General features: G+C 41.2%; 2 protein-coding genes across 7 annotated transcripts in view; both read right to left on the minus strand.

Moving 5' to 3' along the window:
* SHCBP1 (SHC binding and spindle associated 1) overlaps positions 1-14,951 on the minus strand; it is a 91,333-nt gene extending 76,382 nt beyond the window's left edge. Inside the window, exon 1 of the mRNA XM_064160314.1 lies at positions 14,947-14,951. The gene's annotated coding sequence lies outside the window, so the exon portion shown is untranslated. The remainder of the gene's footprint in view (positions 1-14,946) is intronic.
* Positions 1-23,169, minus strand: part of MYLK3 (myosin light chain kinase 3) — a 48,722-nt gene that overhangs the window by 9,079 nt on the left and 16,474 nt on the right. For all 6 annotated transcript variants that reach the window (XR_010306055.1, XM_064160311.1, XM_064160307.1 and 3 more), the window contains 8 exons: positions 11,553-11,643; positions 9,874-10,312; positions 5,604-6,166; positions 3,736-3,841; positions 2,525-2,618; positions 2,117-2,226; positions 1,475-1,616; positions 437-507 (listed from right to left, as the gene is read on the minus strand). Coding sequence is in view for 5 of the 6 variants with exons in the window: in XM_064160311.1 (XP_064016381.1) it covers positions 437-507; positions 1,475-1,616; positions 2,117-2,226; positions 2,525-2,618; positions 3,736-3,841; positions 5,604-6,166; positions 9,874-10,312; positions 11,553-11,643 (1,616 nt within the window). In the remaining variant the exon portion in view is untranslated. The remainder of the gene's footprint in view (positions 1-436; positions 508-1,474; positions 1,617-2,116; positions 2,227-2,524; positions 2,619-3,735; positions 3,842-5,603; positions 6,167-9,873; positions 10,313-11,552; positions 11,644-23,169) is intronic.

Here is a 23,169-nt window from a genome sequence, read left to right on the forward strand (position 1 = left end):
ATGTTTTTTTAAACCTCCTTCAATCAATTTATCTATTTGAAAGATTTTAACAGAGAATTTCCACAACGAGCATCTGCACAATATAACCCAGGAATCAAGAAGACTGAGAGCCTTCATGGAGTGCCTAGAGTACAAGTGCTACATCAGAATTCATTTAATAATTAGAACAGCAGTACAGCTTTATCTAATAGAAACGTTATTTGAATAAGTAATTAGATAGTTAATACACACAGCAAAGAACGCATCGTGCAGCAGTATACTGCTTAGCTCATTCACACAATTACCTCAGGGCCGCCAAAATAAAAACACCTCAAGAGTTACCAAAAGCACATTCAGAGGTTTGTGGATTTTTTTGTTTGGTTTTGTCTGGAGGCAGGGCACATGGCTTCCTTGCTGGCATTTTTTGAAAATTAAATTAACACCTGAACTCTCTTACCTCCTTGCTAATCCAAAGTCGATGATTTTAATCTGGTTTCCTGTGCGATTCACACAGAGTATATTTTCAGGCTACCAAAAGAGAAGAGAGTATTTTGAGTTAAACATATGAGAGACATATATAGCAAGAAAGAGCAAAAAATTTTAGTATAATACTTGGCCTTCCATTCCTATCATGGAGGAGGAGAATTATACTGACATACTGAGTTAGTGAAAGGTTTGGGTTTGAACTTCCCCTAAAGAAGTTTAGCTTCTGTTCCTGTACAACAACATTCTTGTACTTCACTATAGATCAAAAACCTATTTTGAAATGGAAAGCCCCCTCAGCATAAATTGGTAGAGTCAGTCTGATGGATGAAGCTCACCCCCCAATTTACTCCTTGTATGTATCAACATTTGACATATGTATCAACATATGTCAAATGCAACCTTCAATTTATACCCAAAGGCAAAATATGTCTTTCTCCAATAAGAATACTTTTCTAGGTGAGGATGTGGGGGATCATCAGACAGTGTCCAAACCTAATTGCAACTGCAGAACTGTCTACAGGCCAGCTAGGTCAAATACCATCTGTAAAGCACTTGTATAAACAAGTTGGTTTGTATTTCTGTTCAAAAAGATCAGTTAAGAGGCCATTAAGAAAATTTTGTCAGTTTGCTGCAGTTCAGTTCCAGACAGTAAAAACCATAGTAAGATGACTGAATCAGTATTTTAACATAGTTACAAGGAGGTAGGAGGAAGTGAAGGGAAGACTCCAGGCATTTCTAGCCAAAGTGGTGTCTGGGTGTGGTTATTTCATTAATGACATTCACTGATGAAGAGCATTGTTTAATTCCATAAAAAAAGAAAAGCTTCTGATTTAAAAGCAAGCTACCAGAGATTGCCAATAAAAACAAAGAGTCAGGATTCTGTAGAGTTCCATTTACTGTAGCTATTAAATTAAGTATGACACAAGTGAGAAACTACTCTTGTACTTAGAGACTCTGTGGTGGGCCAAACCACAACATCACTGAGGACCAGAAAGCATGAACTACTGACCTTCAGATCTAAATGGAGAATATAATGCTGGTGTAAGTACTGGACTCCTTCACAAATCTGTTTGGTAAAAAGGATCGCATCCAACTCTGTTAGATTGCAGCTTTCATCTGTGATCCGGTCAAACAATTCACCACCATCAAGGCTAAAATTTTGGCACAGAACAGTGTTAAAACTTGAAAATCCTCATTAGCTCAATTTATTTCCAAGTTGGGAACTTAGGGTCCCAGTAACATATCAGTAGTCTCACTGACTTCAAGAGACTTTTTTCTGACTAAGTATTAATCTAAAATAAGAACCGGAGAAACTGTCACTAACACCTGGGAGGGTGGGGGTGTATGTTTCAAATCCAAACCCACATGACCTGGTGATCCAATGGGGATCCACAGAACTTACAGGAGCACCAGAGTGTCTATTATTCACTCAGTCTAGGGAAAACGATATTTTCAACCTCTAAAATTTATGAAATGAAGCTTCTCAATAGAAGCTATTTCACGTGAGCTGACAATTCATGTGCAATCCACTTTCTCAGGCTGGAAAAGCACTGAAGTTCTCGTCAAACCTCAGAATTATCATTCTTTATTTCCTTTAGTGACCCAAGAAAACCCAAACATCCGACAAAAACTGAGATAATTTTGAACTTACTATTCCATGATCAAAGTGATATTGTTTTTGGCTTCAAAAGCATCATAAAGCTGGATCAGATTCACATGATTTAATTGGTTCATGACATTAATTTCGTTTTTCACTTCCTCCTGAAAAAAAAAAAACCAAAACACGAAGTATGTTCCTTAAATGTCAATGCATTCAACTATAATTATTTGTTAAACCCAGTAACTGCCATACTACAAGTCTCACATGCAGAGAAGGTTTAATCACAAACACAACAGATGACCAACAGTACAAGCTGCTGCTGAGACAGATTTTACAGTATTTGATACTGCCCAAAGAGAAGCTGTGTCTTACAGGCTGATTCAAGGAAGTGGTGTTAAGGTGCTTGCAATAAGGCTGGGTTTAGAGTGTGCTCACTTGGGTTCACAGCAAGATAGTTACCCTTTCTTTTGCTCCTTTCACTTTTATGATCTTGGCTGCCAGGTTGAGACCAGTTGAGATTTCCGTGCACTTATGGACTTGTCCAAAACGCCCCCTGTGGATAGCAAGCAAAAGATAGGAACGTGGCTTCGTACAGCTTGCTGCAGATGCTTTTCATACAGCTATTCTTATCATTGATCAAAAATAGCATGGTACACAGTGAACAGAATCAGGTGGCTAGCAGCATGAATCTCTTCTTTCTCTCAGCTTATGAAGGATTAGTTTTATCTTTCCAGCCAGTTGTTCTATGCTTACGTTAAAATACTATGCCACCTCCAGATTACTACGTTTCACTGTGGTATGATGACCTGATGATATTTTTTTTGGTTCTGTAACTGAACCCACTTGCTGTCCTTCAGTAATGTGCTAGTGGATATATTAACAAGGATATTTCTGTCCTGATCTCATAACTTCTTAAATGACTACAAGACTAGTAACTGTAGCCACATCACAGACTGCATTTCTCACATGTTGCACATTTTTCCCCATGTCACCCAGACACGTTAATGCCTCTTAGGATGACTTCTAAGCACCATCCTCTCTGCTATTGCATCATATTGCTTATACTTATTAATCCATATTTGTACTTGGATCAACCTGTAAATCAAACCTTCTTGTCAGATAAGACAGATGAATACAAAGACTGAAGCAGCTGCAGACTTCCTATAAGCAAAACCCAACCTTAAGGTCAAAATAATTATAACTTCTCTCTTAGCTTTCTTTAACGTGCAGTTCAGCATGGAAAAAAGATTTGGGGAGCTGCCTGATCTAAATGGACTTGCTAACTTCAGATGCTCTGAACCTGTCTACTGAAAGGGTAGAGGTTTTCTTCATGACACCAGCTGTGGCCAGGATTATTATAACAAATGTTCAAACCAGTTATCCAAGATCACAGCCAGGTATCTGAAAACAGAACTGGGTCAGAAATCAGACATTTAGAGGACACCTCACACCCCCCCACTCACAATCAACAGAAGATGCCTGGCAGCTGTGCTAGCCCAAAAGATCTCAAGGATGAACCTGCTCACTCTGGCTACAGTGAACTTGTGTATTCTTTGCCCATGCACACCTTGGGGCCATGTGAAGGAGACAGTTCTAGCTCTCCAGCTAACTGCATTTCTCCATGTCTTAATTACCAAGAGCAGTACAACATTAGAGACAGGAATCCTTACCCTCCCAGTACCTCATGACGACACACTGAGTAGCACGTTGTCACCTCTGTTGGCTTGACGCTCACTATGCGATGCTCAAAAGGCGCTGGAGGAGAAGGGCTGTCATCTGAAGAGTAGACAAGATGGTTACTAAGCTGTTTCTACACAAATCACTGCACTAAATTCATCTCCCTCACACCAATGACTTCAACCCACAGGACATGCACACCGCCTTGTGTTTGCTAAGTGTAATGGAAAGTATCAACTGGCTTCTCACTATCCACACCTCCACGAAAACATACTCTTGTAGCACCTCTGTTGTCACTGTTCCTGCAGGGATGAACTCAGTTTCTCAGAGAGGTATTGCTAGCTGCAGTCACTTCTGTGGCACTGGGGCTGTAAGGCATAAGCACTGAGGGCCGACACAAAACCAGACAAGACAGCCTCCAACAGAACTTTAGTACGAAGTACACTGCCCTCTCCCCCATTCTCTCTTTGCATTGTGTTCCTCTACTATGCCATCATTCTTTCTTCTACTGGAATTCAGACAAGCACTGAAGTATCTGGGTAAGATTAAGCATGTAGCTCCTTGACTATTTTTAGAGTGACATGCAAGTAACTGTTGCTTTTGCAGCCAGCCTAAGAAGGGAGGTGCCATAAATATCCAAAATCTCTCTGTATTTGAAGTGAGGGACTTCTTACTGTTAACACCCTTTTACAGATGAGGAATAAAGACCCAAAGCTGAGAATAGGATCCTACCTCCTGAATCTAAACCCAGGTTTCTTAACACAGCAAACCTTTAGAAGATCCCTGTCAGAGTTAACAGCAGGATGCTTGATTTCCTTTAAACTGTTATTAGGCAGCTGGAAAGACCAGCACGAATTCACGACAGTGAGCTTATCGTTACTGGTAAAATCACTAAGTATCTCCTAGCAGCAAGGTTTTTGGAAACAAAGTGCAAGTTAAAGCTGCAAACACTACAGCTATTACATTTAATCAGTTTGTGGGAAGTTAAATCATCACAGTATCACCAGGGTTGGAAGAGACCTCACAGATCATCAAGTCCAACCCTTTACCACAGAGCTCAAGGCTAGACACTTAATGTTCGTGCTTTTCTAGGATAAAGTTTCCATAAAATCTCTTCTGGTATTCCTCATTCAAAGCATTTTAAAAATTGATCTCCAGCTATGTTGAGCTGCAATTTAACATGTATTCAAGCCATCTTTAGCTACTGCTAGGAAAGCCAGATCCAACTCAGAACATCTATGTATGTATGTTCTGGGACATACACATGTTTATACTGCCTGGAGACAGCACTCCCTGAAACAAGACAATTAAGTGTTCAAACAGGAACAAAGAGGAGATCTATGGCCACTAACACAAGAAAAACAACCACAAGATAATCTTCCCACAACAGTTTGGGGCTCTCTTGATCTCTGCTCTATAACTGCTAGGGCATACTTGGTTTACATATCCTACCTTAAGAAATAAACGCTTAAAGAAACTAGATTTGTCAAATAAAAAAACAAAACAAAACACTCACTTCTGATCACATGTACTTCACCCTGTGTTATTTTGAAGAGCAATCTTTCCTAAAACATGCTTTAAAAGGAAAATTCCTATTAAAATAATTTGTACAAATGTTAATTCACCAGTTACTTAGGTGGTCGGACATGACAAAATGTTCTTGAACTGTAAGACACAGGTAATATACTGAGCATTACTCCAGCTATTATTCTATACCAAGAACTTCAAACCCACTTGGATGCATGCCTGTGCAAACTACCCTAGGTGATCCTGCTTGGGAGGAGGGTTGGACTCAATGATCTCTGGAAGTCACTTCCAACCTTTAAGGTTCTGCGATTCCCTAAGAAAGAGAGCAACTTACCAATGATTATCTCATCCTGTGTGAGAAGTTTTTCACTAGCTCCCAATGGCTTTGTCTCCTCTGGTGCCATTCCTGTACACTGGTGAATGCAATTTTCACTTCCTCCTGGAGATGCAGACTCAGATTCTCTCCTCTCAGAGCTAGTATCTGCCACAGATTCTTTTGCTTTGTCTGCTTCTTGATGGATTTTCACTTTTACCCCCACGTCTTTTGCAGGTTCCTTTGCCAAAGCATTCTTCGAGATTGTGGGCTTGCATTTTAATTCTGATTTCTCTTCATCCTTTTTAGATGATTTGGGTTTGCTCAGTAATGGCTGTTGCTTCCCTGTTTGAGGTACAAGGTCATTTTGCTTACTGTCCCCTTCAACTTCTTGATTTAACTCAGTGGTTTTTGTACTTTGTTGAAGTTTTAATTTGTCAGAAAGCTGTTCAACTTGTGCTTCTGCAGAGGTGGAGGATGAGGTGGGTACTTTAGGGCTTTTACCTCTGATGTCACTTATGTTTCCTTCCCTGGTCACTCTGATCCTCTCTTTCTTTTCAGTCATATGTACATTGATGGATATCCTGCAGAGCAAACAGTTGATGTTTTACACAGATGACTAACCTTGCCTTTGTTAACTTCATGGGGGATGAAAAAAAACTCCAAGCCTCTGAAAACACAGATTTCTACAGTAGTAAAGAAACCTAACCCCACCAATCCTCTTAGAAAATACTCATCACACTAAGAGAAAAGCACCAAAAAAGATGTTGATGCCTTTTCTGTATCCTCACCTGCATCTATGCCTACCTTCTGCTGAACACAAAAAGTCTCACACCACAAATTATTAATCCCACATCAGCAAGCTTACTCACTTTTTGCAGCTATTACAGTTGGTCTGATAAAATACCTTTCATCCGGTAGAGAGCAGGTAGTGACTGCTTTCAGAAATTACAGGCTGATTATCTGAATGACCAACTACTACTACAGCTCTACAATCCCAAAGGCTTGCATCCATCCCAGTCCTCTTCCAGCTGGCTGACCTGCACATTCAAACATCTGCACTGATGTCTTCAGATAGGATAGTACTTCCACAACTTTCTGTTAAGAATTTGACTTCCATAAACTCTGTTTTCCTTGGCATTCTAACTACTAGAAAAGCTAATAACATTTTTCCCTTGTGTTGCCTAAAAAGAACACAAGTTAAGACAAATTCTCTGTGCTCCTAAAATCCATCTAAGATACTTGTGTGATAATTTTTGAGTCAAGTGTTACTGCTCCAGCTGTCACAAGCACATAGCTTTCAGTAAGACTGACTGAAACTTGTGAAACAGTTGTAAAGCACATTTCATACAACAGCAAATAAAGAAAATTTCTGATGTCACTGCCTCTTTCAGTGAAGCTACCTTATCACAGAAGATGTTATAAAAAAATATTTCTGCTTTTGCATAGCAAGAGTCAGACATTTCTCATTGTGGGCCCAAATGAACTTCATGAGGTTCAACAAGGCCAAGAGTAAGGTCCCGCATCTAGTTTGGGACAACCATCATTATCAGTACAGGCTGGTGGATAAGAGGATAAACACAGATCTGCCAAAAAGGACTTGGTGGTACTGGCAGATGAAAAACTGGACATGAGCATTGGCACACTTGCAGCCCAGAAAGCCAACCACATCCTGAGTTGCATTAAAAGAAGTGTGACCAGAATACTGAGAGGTGATTCTGCCACTCTGCTCTGGCGAGACCTCATCTGGAGTACAATGTCTGCCTCTGGGGCCTTCAACACAAGAAGAAAATGGTCCTGGTAGAAAGGGTCCAGAGGAGGGCCACAGAAGTGCTCAACAGGATTGGCACACGTCTCGTATAAAGACAGGCTGAAGGAGGCAAGATTGTTCAGCCTGCAGACCACCTTTCACTGGTCTTCCAGTACCTAAAGTGAGCCTATGAACAAGTTGGGGAGCGATTGTTCACAACAGCCTGTAGCAATAGGTCAAAGGGCAATTGTTTTAAAGTAGAGAAGGGTAGATTTAGATTGGACCTTAGAAAGAGTTTCTTTACTGTAAAGGTAGTAGAACACTGGAACAGGTTGCCCAGAGAGGTGGTGGAGGCCATGTCACCGGACACCGGATCAGGCTTGAAGGCATCCAAGCAACCTGATCTAGTTGGGGATGTCCCTGTATAACGAAAGGGGGTTGGACTAAATGACCTCTAGAGGTCCCTTCCAATCCAGTGCATTCTGATTGCATGTTCTTCATCACCTTTAACACTCTTATACTGTGCTGTGGGTCTAAGTGGCACCCAAGAGAGCTGTGCAGCTGAACACAGTTCTGAGCACTTCCATTGCTATCTCTTGACAAGCCTGAACCCCACAGGACTCTTGAGCGTTTTTCCAAGCAGGGGAACACGATGTCCTATTGATGTTCCTGTGCGGGCTTAAAGACTTCATTACAAGTTGCATTCATTTTAGACAGGCATTTACCACCCTCACGTGACTCCACACACAAAAGCATAATAGGCACTCCACGCAGGAAGGCTGCAGCTTCTCCCAGAGTCTCCTCTCAGGTTCTGCTTTCCAGTTATCTGTTCATCTCCCTCCTCCCCAGACCAGTCTTTGGGGGGCTGAAAATCCATCCAAACCCACCAGCTGCTTTAGAAGCTGCTGCCTATGTCCAAGGCCACTATTCAACACATCATAAACTAGCACTGAGTACAAACACCTTGTACAGGCAGAGCCTTCAAGGTAGCATTCCAGCAGGGAGCTGAGACAGACTCAATTTAGCTGCTGAAGCACAGGCCACAGCTCATCAGTCTGAGCCTAAAACCCACAGGGAGGACCCTCTGGATTTAGTGTTATTACAGCAACCAGGATGGAAGGAAAAAAAAAATTTAAATATCACAGAATCACAGAATGTTAGGGCTTGGAAGGGACCTCCAACCTCCCTTCCAAAGCAGGATTACTTACATCCAGGCAGGTTTTGAAAGTCTCCAGAGAAGGAGACTCCTTAACCTCTTTGGGCAGCCTGTTCCAGCGCTTCATCACCCTCACTGTAAGTCTCTCCTTGTGTTGAGGTGGAACCTCCTGTGTGTTCCAGCTTGTAGCTGTTGTTCCTTTTCCTATCACTGGGCACCACTGAAAAGAGACTGGCAACTTCATCTTGACATCCGCCCTTCAGATATTTATAGACATTGATAAGGTCCCCTCTCAGCCTTCTCTTCTCAAGGCCAAACAACCCCAGGTCTCTCAGTCTACATAAATACAAAACTATCTATAAACTATATACAAAGCTGTTCCCGAATGTTTGAAAACAGGCTACAGTAGTCACAGCTTTCCTCTTTCTTCTGCCACAAGCTTTCACTCAGACTCGAGAGAAAAATATCACAGGGTCACCATCTTAGCACTAAGCCCTCTCCCTCATGAAGCCAACCTGAGATCAAGAGAACTTTTTTCATTTTACTAATTTATTCTTAATTTACTTTTTTTTTTAAAATAATCCTGTAATCCCCGTAGACATTTACTCATTTGAAACTTTTTTAACTTGTAGTAGTACTTGCAAATATATAGATCAGGCACTTAAATTTCAGTGCAAAGTACATATACAAGAAGTACCATACGCACGTGTGTGTGTCACTTATATATATACACATATATAAATCAATTTATATCCATCAGTCAGGAGGCATGGCAGTTAAAATTCACCATGGATTTTTAATTTGCTATTTTTTTGTTGGTAGTGGTATCTTAGTTGTGTGATTTTATTGATTGTTATTGTCTGGATTTGGTTTTTGTCGTTTGCTTTTAAATTAAATAAATGGAATTCAAACCCTAAGTAAGTAATTCAAAAGGAAATGGATTATGAAAGACATAACACAGAAGATCTGTCTGTGGAAAAGATTATGCCAAAAACGCTGAGGAAAGAAAGTGGAACAGGATGTTTGATTCTGTCATACACCAGTAAATATCTCTAAAACTTTTCACGCCCAAAGTTATCCAGAGGAGTACAAAATAAGTGAGTGGTTTATCAATATCCAACTACTTGAGCTACACTAAGGCAGTCACCTTTCCACCTCCAACACACGGAAGCCCCAGTCAACTGAAAAGTCTCGCATATACCTAAGCCTTCAGACTCCTTGGCTTCAGAGAAACTTACACAGGGCCTTTGCAGCTTGGAGTTTTTGCCTTTCCCCTGGATCATGCATCAGCAGGAGCTCCCTCCTTTAACAACCCAACTTCCTTTTTCTTTCAAAAGCATGAAATGGTCTCAGATCACAGAGAAAGCTACCAACAAGGCCATTACCTGGTATGCGTCACTTCACGCCCTGTGTCAGATATAGCCCGGGATGGGGAGGGCACAGCTTCCTGGGATGCCGCACTTAACGATGGAGGTTTGTTTTCATTCTCCTCAAGTTTCTGATGAACAAGCTGCCTGTGGCACTCATCTAGGTGTGGGGCACTCTTCGTATCGTTTGTTTCAGCAGGAACATTGTGCTTGCCTACACAATCTTGACTTACAGAGGGAAGACCGTTGTGCTGATCCAAAGCTTTGACACCAATGTCCTTTTGCTGTTGACAGTTCTCAGAGCTGTGTGTTTTGCTAGCCCCTTCTACTACTTGCTGCTGCACTGTCCTCTCTTGATCTTGGGGTTTGGAGTCAGCTTTGTAGGCTACAGCACTACAAGCATTCACCTTCTCACACGGTCCCTTGTTTTCATCTGGCTTTTTCCCACTTTCTGTCTCTGAACAAAATAAACCATTAATAAACTATTCTTGACAACAGGGACAGCAAAACAGTGTGGTAATAAATTAACACATTATTCAAAATAACCTATGCAGCTACATGTGGAAATGCAGCAAGAACCCCCCACAAAGGTTTAAAATCCCTACACCAGCAGGCTTGAGATAGCCATTATTAATGCCCATGGCTTAACAGGTTTAATTGTTCTGCTGGCTTTCCATCAGTGTCACCGATTGAACCTCTATTTCCACAAAGCAAACAAAGAACTGTAAGGAGCAAGCTCACTGCACCCAAAATCTGAAATCACTGAGCAAATATAGTAGGCCCTGCAGACTCATCCACCTGAATGTGAACCACCTTTTACCTGATTTGAGGGACAGACATAGACTAAACAAGACTCAGACACAGGGATTTTAAACAGTACCTCTTGCAATTTTCACAAAAGGACAAGAAGTTTTGTTCCTCAGCATCTTCTCATGATAACACTGGTGAACATTAACAGTGGAAATTCCTAGGGTATATTCAAGATTCAACACACACGGGTCACTGGCAATCGAAGTTAGCTCACAACCCTGTGTAGCTTTGAGTTAGATTTGTAACTATTTCCTTTATTTTTGTCTCTTCCTAAGGGATGAAGCTGAAAGTATTTAAAGGATACAGTAACAATTCGTGAAGACAACAGAATGACAATGCTTGCTCAGCATCATGCTCACCCTGCTGCAACTCCACGGGCATTAATAATGGATGTCGATGGGCAATGCTTTGGCAGATGCATCCTAAATAGGAATCTAGTCCCAATGCATCAGTGAAACTTGCTGATCAAAACCAAGATATTCCTAATGTCAACATAACCCTTTTTCACAGAGGGGGATGAGGGAGGACTGCTTCACATTCTCTAAAGGAAAACAATTTATTCAGTTTGCTACATATTTCCACTACTTTGTAGCATGTGAACAAGGACTGCAGCTCATTAATTCCAAAAGGAAAAAATGAACAAAAAAAATCCCTGAACTGTGCAGACAAACAAAGCTGATGCTTTTAGTTTCTTGATCACCTGATGTTTTGTGGGGATTTATCTGCGGGGACAAATCACCTTACAGAAGAGACGAATACTTGTGGATAAAGTTAATCAGTTACATTTGAGTAATTCAGGTAGTAGGAACTAGCAGGCTATTAATTTCCACTTCGTCTGCAGCACATTCCAGAGTTAAAGCCTCCAACATGCCTAGTGTGATGCATACCTTCCAGAGACTTCTTGCTTTCAGTTTGGGTTCCTCTGTTACTAAGCCCATGCTTAGGTTTTGCACCACTCTCCTCGGGCTTATCTTTGGCCTAAAAGCAACAGAGGAACACAAAAAAAACCAAACAGTTATGTCCAAGAACATTTATTTTCCATTAGATTCCTCCAACTGTGTAGGTATTCAGACTGTAAGATGGACACTAACACCTCTGATCCCTGAATTTTTGGTTACTGCTGTGTTTACTCCCTTCTTCCAATCTCTCCCTGCTTTTGCAGGCATATTCCTAAAACAGAGTGACAGCACTATATATTAGCTCACTGCTTTCCAAAATTTTGACTGGCAGAGGTGTAAACCTCCTGCCATCTTTGCTCAAATTAAGAACTATGGCATGTGAAACACAAGAGAGACAGAAGAAAAATAAATTATACTGTATTTCTGTTGCTTTTTTGTGACCAAAAGCAGTATGTCTCTGAGCATATTGTTAATACATCTGCTTCAAGGCATCTAAAAATTCACCATTTGAGCTATGATAGAGATAATACCAAAAAAGAGCCTCTACCTTTATGGCAACTCCTATATAAGTACTTGGCATTACATGTCACCTTTGGCATATTAAAAACAGATCTACTGTCTTTTAGAAGCAGATTACTGGTTTAAAGCAAATTTGGTCTTCCAATTAAGAAAGCACAGAGGAGAGAATTTCTAACAGCACCAGCAAACACCTTGCACAGCAGAAGATCTGAAATCAAATTAAAGCCAAATAACAAACATTGAGCAAAAATAGGAAAAGGTGTAACAGATTAGTGTGTAGTTAAAACCTAGTGAGGACCAGCCTTCTAACCTTATTTATATACGCAAATAAGCAACATTTACAACATTTCTGCAGAGAACTCTTGATTACAAGATTGCTGCAAATCAGTCCCTTCATCTGTTAGTAAGTGGTTAAAGATTTCATGCTTCAGTCCCACAGATTACACAGAAACACCCCCTATCCTCTTCCCTGAAAACAACCAAAGGGTAAAAATATTAAAGAACCATTACCATTTTTATTATAGCTCTAAGCAAACCTGCAACAATGACCAGGGGACACATTATTCTTGCAAAATCCCACATGCGAAGAAAGCCTTGGATAAGCAATGGTTTAACGCTGGTGGGATTTCTGCCTGCTGTTTGGGATTTGGGTCCTATGAAGCTCAATTCATAGCCTTTCATTAATGTGACTCTGACCTCACAATACTTTTTCCATAAGCATTCCCCTGGCATCCCTGGTATGCTGTCACACCATCAACCAACAGCTTCACCCAGAAACAAAAATATGACTTCCCCACTTCCATTCCCGTACTGTGTAACCTTGCACTAAGCCAGCTCCATGATAAGCAATACACCGTTAGAAAACAGCAAAGGTTGGAAAAAAGCACGTAGGAAGTTCCCTTTGTATGCAACTCCAGTGTAACTGTGCAGCTTGTCAGACACGTCTACACTGCTATCATAAAACAGGCTGCAAAAACGAGACTGAAGTTAGCACATCGCTCAGCACAAGCAAATTTGTCTTGAAATTCATTCTTGCTTTGCTCCACATCTCTCCAGCTAGGTCAAACACATATGCTATGTCACTAATTCAAGCCTAGTTCAGATATCACTCAGCAGCTTGTAATCAAAATATAGGTGTATCTTAAGGTTTTATAATTTGCCTTATGCTGCAATTAAAAAACTGTTCCTGATCAGGACAAAAAACAGTGGTCATAGTGCAAAACATGAGTTAGCAAGTTAGTCATCGAACTCCACTTCCCCAATAAATATTACCTGTTCTACAACCAAGGCAGTAGTTAGAGAGTGGGACAGACCCCCACCCCATCTTAGTCCTTCAGGTCACCAATAGCAGGAATTTTACCTTTCAGTCTCTGTCTGCCTATCCATATTACTTCGATGAAGTTCTGACCTCCTTCGATCTCCTCTTTTGCTAACGCTACCAAGGACGCAGTGCATAATGGCTAGCTGACACTAAATCCCAACAGTTTGCTACAAATCCACAGGAAACATTCTTCCAATATCTCTCATGTCACCTTCTTTTATTTACATCCCTCTTTTCTCCTCTTTTCACTTAGAAACTGTCAATCTGGAAAAGAAATAAGTTTATCATCTTTAAATCCATCTCCACCTGGCCCTCATCAGTTCAATGTTTACATCTGGCAAGTATATGTCCCCTAGCACTTTGCAATGACTGCAGCAGGAACTTCTAACAATGCAACTTTAACTGAAGGGTATCAAGCTTTCTTATTTCTCCAGAAACCTACAGAACTGAAATTGGAATTGCAAGCAAGTACAAGCTTCATCTCTATGCAGAGAATTCCTTGTTCTCAATGATAATGGTAACTCTTTATAAATTCATCTAGCTCACTCATCATTCTCTGGCACTGAGAAAGGCAAACCAGAAGAGCACTCAGAGCTTGAAAAGGTATGCTAGCATCTAGCATGACCCTCTGCTCATCAAAGTAGCTTCCACCAAAACCTTGCGCAGTTTTCATGAAAATCACATGGACCAAGACACAGATACTTGCATTTAAGCTAAGTTCTCCTTACTGTCATCACACCTTCAAATACACAATGATTTTTAGAACCAATATATGTATTCCAACTCTTCCAGTTTCTTCCACCTTCTTCCTTACCACAGCAGGACACAAGCCTCAGTGCAAACTGAAAATTTCCATTGCGTTAAACTTATTTCAAATGCCACTAACTTTTATAAAGGATTCCAACACCTTATCAACCATCTACCGATTTTGCTTGCCCCTCATTTTCCACATAGAAAACAACAGAAGAACTTATGAACTTGCAAACACAACTCCTATTTGATCTGAGGAGTGAACACTCTTGATGGAGTTGAGGAAGTCTTTGTTTTATCAAAAAAATGTATCTGAAGGCAACTTAGATATCAATGGATGTATAAATCTGCTCAGTAATATGACCATAAGTCAGCACAGGTTTTATAACAAGCACTGTGTTCAAGATCCACAATCAAGAAAACCAAATGCTTCTTCCAACTTAAGATGCTTCCAGTATGTTGCTCACACTTCCAAGACATCACTTCAGCCACTGAATGACATTGCTAATTTTTGAGCACTGGTAAAAGCTGAGTTTCCCTTTACAAATTATTCCTCATACTTGTTACATGATTGCCTGGCACACTTCAGGAACCTGAAACACAAGACCAAAAGGCACATTTTGAGCTTTGGTCTCTGCCTCAGAAATCTTACAATTCAAAGGTCACAGCAGAAACCTGTAAGAGCAATACTGAAAGGAAAACCTGAATTACACATACTGCAAGAAATCAGCAGAAGAACCAAAAGGTCTCCTATGACATAAACTAAAAAATGAATAGTAAAACAAAACCAACCTCAACGAGGATTTCCAGCAGACTCCCCTTCTTCCATGGCACAATGCCTTTGAGAATAAAATCCACTACTTTAGAATTTTTTAGTACTTCTCCCACAAATGTAATAACATTATCCAGCGTATCAACTCTTTTCTCTATCTTTGCCAGCCTCTCCTTATGCTTCAAGGCATCTAGCTGGGCAGCCTTCATCAATTTCAACACTTCTGAGCATATGCTCTGGGTATCAGTCTGATGAGCACTCTCCGAAACCTTTAGGCCTTTTATCATTGCATCTGTCTCATCAGGAGTTGCCCAGGACACTGTTAGCTTGTTAATACCTTTTTCTACATCATCAATGCCTTTGTTAACTTGCTGCAGTTTGCCTGTCAGATCTTCTTGGAAATGCAACAGTTTGTCCATCTTTTCGTTCAAGACATACAGTTTTTTGTCCATTGTACTCAAAGTGCTCACTTTCGCAGACTGTAATTTTGTCAGGGCATTTCCCTCTGCAAGGTCCAAGGCACCCCCAGACATTCTGTGCAGACAGTAGGATGGATGTCAGACAGATTAGCTTGGATATTCATTAATCATAAATTAGAAAATAAGGATCTGAAAGTTCATCATCTTTAGCTATGCCTACACCAGACAACCTCACTTACTGGAGTCGCTAGAACATATCATGAGATAGCTACTGCACAAAAGATTTATTTCTGTGTTATCTATTCCTTACTGTGTGCTTTCAATGATGGAAGTAATCTGGCACCAGACTACATTTTCTTGGGCATCCTTGACGTCACAAAACCATTTAAAATTCTTTGTCGAGTGGCTGTTGACAGGTAAGCATTTGCCAATGCCTGAGCAGACCTCTGGAGGTAGGAGGACTATATTTATGAATAGTTTCAGGTCCATGATAATGGAGAGAACTTGCTAGAGCATTTCTCTTCATTAAATAGGAAAAACACAGATGTAAATTCAGTGGCTTTGTGGCATAGAACAACTCAGCTTTGTGGCACGGAGCAGTCAGCACAAACACAGTGTGCTTTTGAGGTTGGCTGGCACTTGGATTTAAAAATAGAGTACAATGACAAGGATCTGATATATGTATCTAGCACCAGCATATCTTTGTTAACTGAACTTCTATAATTAAATCTTTCTCCCAGGCTATGAAAATCAACTGAGTCAAACAACAACAACAAAAAAAAGCCACACCAAAACCAAGAAATATCTTCATGAAGGCACAGCAGAGTAAGTCTGAGCAACAAAACTATTGAATCATAAATCTTATTTTAAGGGATTTGTTACTGACTTGCGTTCATTTCTGAATCATGGCACGTACACTACAAAAATACTCAGTCACTGGAGAACAAAGATAGTCATGTAATGCTTACACAGCCCCCACTGCCACGCTTCTGAATGCCTTATAAACATTAATGAATGATGTATCCTTAGAATACAGCACAGAATGAGTCAGTCTTCTTCCCAGAGGATGAACTGCAGCATCAAGAGATAAAGCAGACTGTCCCATGCCAGCCATGGCATTGTGTTAAACAACTGTCTATTTCTTCCAGGCATTTTTTCATTGCAATATGTATCAAGAGCAGGGGGAAGCAGTAGGGAAATCCTGCTGCTGCAGGAGGTCTAGTGCAACTGAATATTGGGACCACATCAAAGTCATCTGCTTTGGGATACTGAGCATCTCTGCTTCCAGTCCCATCCTCATTTTAAGGAAAGGGTATATGGGAAGAAAGTGGTTTAAGTTTTACAATATCCCACATAATATCATTTCAAAATATTAAGCATACAATGCAGTAGTAAACAGCTGTCTTGAAAGTAAAGGACATTGGCAAAAAAAGCTTTGCAACTCTTATTTCTCATTTAAAGAATCATTTTTCAGCCAAATGCCTCAAAGTAATTCCTTCTAACCCACAAACATGATTCAAGACAAGTAATCAAAAGAGACAGTATTTTTACTCAATCAAGAATACCAGTTGAATATTGCCCTCTGGAGACAAAAGTAAAGAGGCAGAGAAGTAACTTCCCAGAGCAAGATGGGCCATACAGTCTGGGTAAGTCTATCCAGTCCAACAGTTGGGTTTCCTGCTGAGATAAGATCATAGCCAGAACTGGCCTGCACCTGCTTTAGAAGGCCAAGAACACTGTATTTAACACATCACTCATGTAGGCTATTGGTTGACATTCCCTTGTACAGTGAAAAGGTCTATAAAGCACTACCGTCAAGTGACCCTGGCATGACACACTTTGATATTGCCCAGCTCACAACAGTGTAACATCACTGTGGTATTAGCTCAATTTAATCTTACCATTACAGAATTTTCTTTTCTTTGTCTACAGATTTCAAGATGGAAATCTGTTTCATAACCTATCATGCTAACAATCTTGCAACTCCTGGCTTCTGTCTCCATTTCCATTTTATTACTTTTCAAATTCCATCTAAGAATAATACTCCCAGGCAGTTGCACAGCTAAGGATAGGTTACTGAATCTGAGACCACGTGTAGAATTGCAATGCATCTCCTGTCAAGCAGCTGACAGATGATAGTTGAACAGATCAATTACAACATTTCATTTACATCAAAGTAATGAGATTTCTAGATAACACTGTTCACCATTTGCCTGCATGGCTTAATGAGAACCTTTAAGTCCTTCCTCCAGGTTACTTTGCCTCTCAGGAGGACAGGAGAGCACCTGTTGCCCATCCACACTCACTTGACCACAGAGCTTATTCTTGCCATTAAGTCTTTTTACCCACAGAAACTAATTACTTTAGGAGACTGTCTCATTATCATTATTTTTTTTCTTTTTTTGTTTACACAAACAGCTACTAAACTATTTTACCATCTTGGAACAGAAGAGTGGCAGTCAGTACTGCTTCCCTGGTGTGGCAGTAAGGATTCACCAGCCCACTCCTCCACACACTCCAACAAAACTCTCCCCTAGAAAATGAACAGGAAAGTCATGCTACTTTCTCTGCTTTCCCTAAGTTTCGTTGATTCTGTACCTAACAATCATTTCCTCAAAGCCTGCTGATTTTAAGTCAGCCACAAAAGCTGCTCTTGGATCCAAGAAGCCTCTCATCTACAAGACGCCTTTTCACTACTACTAGGAGCTCAGAAGACAAGTCTTAAGACACCTTCTATAGCTGCTAAAAGCTCTTCTGTCATGGTAGTTTGCTCAAGTACAAAGTCAGTAGGGATTCACCATAATGTAGAAGAGTAGCCTTGGCTCTGGATTAATGCCAATAGGAATAAAATTGGTAAATGCAAATCCTTGTCCCTTAAGTGATGAATAGATCTCTCAGTACAAATAAGAGAACAGATCTGTTGCATAAGAAAGGATTATTTCTAGAAAGTCAACTTCTCTCTGAAAAAAACAACAAACACATCAGTACTACATAATCCAGAGTTCTAAACCACAACAAAATCAACAGTTACATCAACACAATCACTCTTGATGGCTTAAAATCTGGCTGGCAAACTGAATTCCTCAGAGAAGTCTCTGCTTTGACAGCAAATCACTTTTAAGAAGATAAAAATCACCAAACTGCACTGCACTTTGTTTTCTCCATTTCCTTCCTACTTCAAAGATCTTTTCAGCTTCACGTTTGAGAAATACCACAACTGCAAAGAGTTGTATTAATTTGGCAATTTGTAACCATTGCTTCTAACTTCACCTTGCCCAATACCACCACTGAGAATTACTTTAAGAATATATTTGACTTTTTTCTTTGCTCCTGCACTTACACTTTCAGGGTGAAAAGGCTCTTCTCCTGCTTCTACCCTATGCGTGTACTGGCTGAATTCTCATGACTTGAAGCACAATTTTCCATTGCATTGGTTTAAGTGCTTGAAAGGCAAAACACACAAGCACCTCAGATTCTGTTAGACTGCAGTGGAACTAACTGAACAAACTGCTCATGGACAGATACACGAGTGGCATCAGTCACCCACAAACCAAAGGACTGGACTCAAGCATGCTTTGGCTAACGACACACACTCTTCAAAGCTTTTCCCAAGTAACTGCAAAGCAGTTAGTGCCATCAACTCAAGCCTCATGCAAGCTAGAGTCTTGGTCATTGACCTTTTTCTCTCTTCCTCACATTTCTGACAGTTATCATGAAGCACTGTGCCCACAGCTCCTTGTGAGTCTTTACTGCAACCTAAGAATGGGGGCATTTGTAACTAGTATTGCTATTCCCCACTAATAACTGTAACACCACATTAAGAAAATTCTAGATCAGGTTGTCATCTGTCTTATAATGTAGTCTCTTATGTGCTATATTCAGCTGCTGATTTAGATGTTACCAACATTTTTCTTTCACATCACTCAAACACAAGAATAACTTCAACAGCTCAGGCTTAGTCCCAACATAAAGTCTGCTTGGAAAAGGATTCAGAGTAAAACTTTGTGCACAAAACCTGGTGGTTTTGCAATCTCTTTTCAGTAACCAAATACTTGCAGAGACACCACTTGTACTCCTTTAGGTGAATGTTTAAACAATTGGCAAAATCACAGAAAACCACATCCATTTCAGATGTGCAAAACATCTCCAGCTACATTTGTAATGGTTTTCACCAGATGGAAGAAAGACACAGTAAACAACAAAAAAAAAAAAAGTAATTTAATCTATAGAGAGGCTTGCTTGTCTAAAAGAAGGTTACACTTCATGCCAGTGGAATTGCAGAAAACAACAAACATCCAGCTTTTTAGAGTAAAGAATAAAAAGACTTTTCTCCCCATTTTACATCACTAAAGCAAGATAGTATAAGAACAGTTGAATGTGAATTGAAAATCCTGAGTCAAGGCCCGAGTGGCAGGATTGAGGACACTGATCCATTTTTCTGTCTGCACTTGGTATCTCAGTACAACTATCTAGTCAAACAACCAGAGGATATTTGCTGCAGGCATTACCTTTTGTAGAACAGTAAGCACACCTAGTGCTTCTCAGCAAGGCTTCTATCACTACTCAAGAAGTTTTGCTTCTGAATCATCTTGCTACTTTAAATCAAACAGCCAACAGAACCCAGGGTATTACTTTCAGTCAACAACACAGAAGGTTCTTCTCTGCACTCACAAGAAGCTCCTAAATTAAAACTACTAAACCATCAACTTAGCAGTTCTATTAAATTAGTGACCAATTAACCTCCACATGCATTGCAGAGATAGCTGTAGTGTAGACTCAGATGTATGGACTGTCAACACTAAATTAAAAAAGACAGCATCAAGTCCTGGCACTGCAAAGCAAAAACTGCTCAGAGGAAAATACGTAAATAACACTGCTGATACATGATCCGAGATATAAATGGTTTGGATTTCATATCAGTTCATACCATACAATCGATTCAGCTGGAAAAGACCTTTAAGATCACCAAGTCAAATACTGAGACTATTCCACAGAACCACAGAATTAGCCAGGTTGAAAAAGACCACTAAGATCATTGAGTCTAACCTATCACCTAACCATTCTAATTAACCATGGCACAAGTGCTTCATTCAGCCTCCTCAAACACCTCCAGAGATTCTGACTCCACCTACCTAGGCAGCCCGTTCCAAAGGCAATCACTCTTTTCCATGAGGTACTTCATTCAGCCTCCTCAAACACCTCCAGAGATTCTGACTCCACCTACCTAGGCAGCCCGTTCCAAAGGCAATCACTCTTTTCCATGAGGTACTTCTTCCTAAAATGTGTCATGGCACTTTGGGCTACACTGCAGCTCTTTCTTGGAGCAGGAGATACATTAGAAACTGGCATCTTCTTGCACCTGTAAGCTGAGGAAACCCTCCTCTTCCACACATCATTCACAGGCTGCCTTATCTGACATAGAAGGAGGCAAGCCCAGCTTTCTGTCAGTTGCACAGCGCAGGTTCTCTGAGCCCTGGAGGGGAGATGCTGTGAAAAATCAACCCCTGCCTGGCCATGAACATTTTTTTGCTGAGCTTTACCTTCAATATGGTTCTTTCTGTTCTCCTTGAGTGGCAAAAGCAGATATGCCTCTCCTCCCTCTGACCTGTCCCCCTGGCACACCTTCAGCCCTGGAGAGTGGACATGGCATTCAGTCAGGTTCTCTCCCAGAACAAATATGGCATTGCATCTAGCAGAAAAAAGAATGGAAGGTGGTCAGGGTGGTAGGAATACCAGATGAAGAATGGATAAATCAATTATTTCCTTCCAGGAAGCCAGAACTGGGAGGAGAAAAAGTGACTGGAAAACTTGTTCCTTAATGAAACAAAACAGGAGACTTGTAGCTGTAGACTGTGGCTCATTCTGTTCTGCCATGCAAGTACAGGAGATGTGCAAAAAGGTTGGAGCAGGACTGTTGCTGGAAAAGGGCTATCAGTGGCCTGTAATTTTTTTCCTGCATTGTCCTGACAGCAGTGAGAGTCATCTCATAGAATCAACTTGTCAATTTGTCACTGAAGTGTAGTAAGGCAGCACCAGCCACACATCCAGTAACAGTACATCAAGACCTTCTAGTGCAAAAAATTAGGAGAGTAGTTACAACACCAGGCTAGATGCTGGAAAGGACTGCAGTAATTCTGCAGAGAGGTCAGCACGTTACACTTGCCAAGAGTCTCCACACAGTCCATGAGAATGGTGAAACACAGAGGTCCCTCACTCTTGTTCAGCCACAACATGAGTCATGGGAAAAAATTGTAAAAGTTTAGAGAAACTCAATCTAACAAAGAGCAGATATTATCCAATGTTCCACTGACCGTAACCCGATGAAAAGTCCAATAAATCAAGCTCCATGGTCCACAGCAATGACTGGCACCTGTCTCACTGGCTTACCAGGAAAACCAACCACTGACAGCCATGCTAAGAACTGCTTCATGGAGCAGAACAACCGAAATAGTCATCTGAAAACTTTTTTGTGGCACCTGCTCTGGCAAGGGGCGTGGACCAAATGATCTTTCAAGGTCCCTTCCAGCCCCTGACATTCTCTGATTCCATGCATTATGTACAAAGCAAGCCAAACAACAGATTTGTAGCACACTGATTTCCTTTTATGGCAAGAGAGGTCAAGGAAGAAGCAATTCAACTTGGGCCAACTCCTGAAGAAGTGCTGAGAATTAATCAGGACTCTGAAACTCCCCACACTGGGCTTCTGGGTGACTTCAGCTGAAACTGGAAACAGGAACTCAACAAGAAAATATCCAGACCAGAACTATTTATAGAAGAAGGGCATTTGTTTGCCCTTCTACCCAGTCCCATACAATACCAATGAGCGTGCATCAACAGCACTGGAAGGGATGAGATCTCTGAAAAGAAGCAATCAGGACAGTACACACCTGAAGTTGGAGGCATGAGTAAGAACCCCAAATATGTTGGATGAGTCAGAAAGCACATGTACTGCTCAAGGCAGAATATCAAAACAAGGACACAAAGTAAAGAGTGAAAGGTGAGACACAATACAGAAGCCAACAGCAGGAAGAATGGTGAATGGTGCCACATCCAGTTGGCAGCTGTCACTAGTGGAGTTCCCCAGGGATCAGTGCTGCGCCCAGTCCTGTTCAATATCTTTATTGATGACCTGGACAAGGGGATTGAGTCCAGCATCAGTAAGTTTGCAGATGACACCAAGCTAGGAGCAGGTGTTGATCTGTTGGAAGGTAGGAGAGCCCTGCAGAGGGACCTGGACAGGCTGGATAGAGGCCAGTGGGTTGAGATTTAATAAGGCCAAGTGCAGGATTCTGCACTTTGGCCACAACAACCCCAAGCAGTGCAACAGGCTGGGGACAGAGTGGCTGGAGAGCAGTCAGGAGGAAAGGGACCTGGGGGTACTGATAGATAGTAGGCTAAAGATGAGCCATCAGTGTGCCCAGGTGGCCAAGAGAGCCAATGGCATCCTGGCCTGTATCAGGAAGAGTGTGGCCAGTAGGACAAGGGAGGTTACTCTTCCCCTGTACTCAGCACTCATCAGGCCACACCTTGAGTACTGTGTCCAGTTCTGGGCCCCTCAAGTCAAGAAAGATGTTGAGGTGCTGGAACATGTCCAGAGAAGGGCAACAAAGCTGGTGAAGGGCCTGGAACACAAACCCTATGAGGAGAGGCTGAGGGAGCTGGGGTTGTTTAGCCTGGAGAAGAGAAGGCTCAAGGGTGATCTTATTACTGTCTACAACTACCTGAAGGGAGGCTGTAGACAGGTGGGGTTGGTCTCTCTGCCAGACAAGCAGCAACAGAACAAGGGGACACAGTCTCAAGTTGTGCCAGGGTAGGTATAGGCTG

Source organism: Pogoniulus pusillus, chromosome 20, assembly GCF_015220805.1.
Source record: "Pogoniulus pusillus isolate bPogPus1 chromosome 20, bPogPus1.pri, whole genome shotgun sequence".
Taxonomy (NCBI): Eukaryota; Metazoa; Chordata; class Aves; order Piciformes; family Lybiidae; genus Pogoniulus; species Pogoniulus pusillus.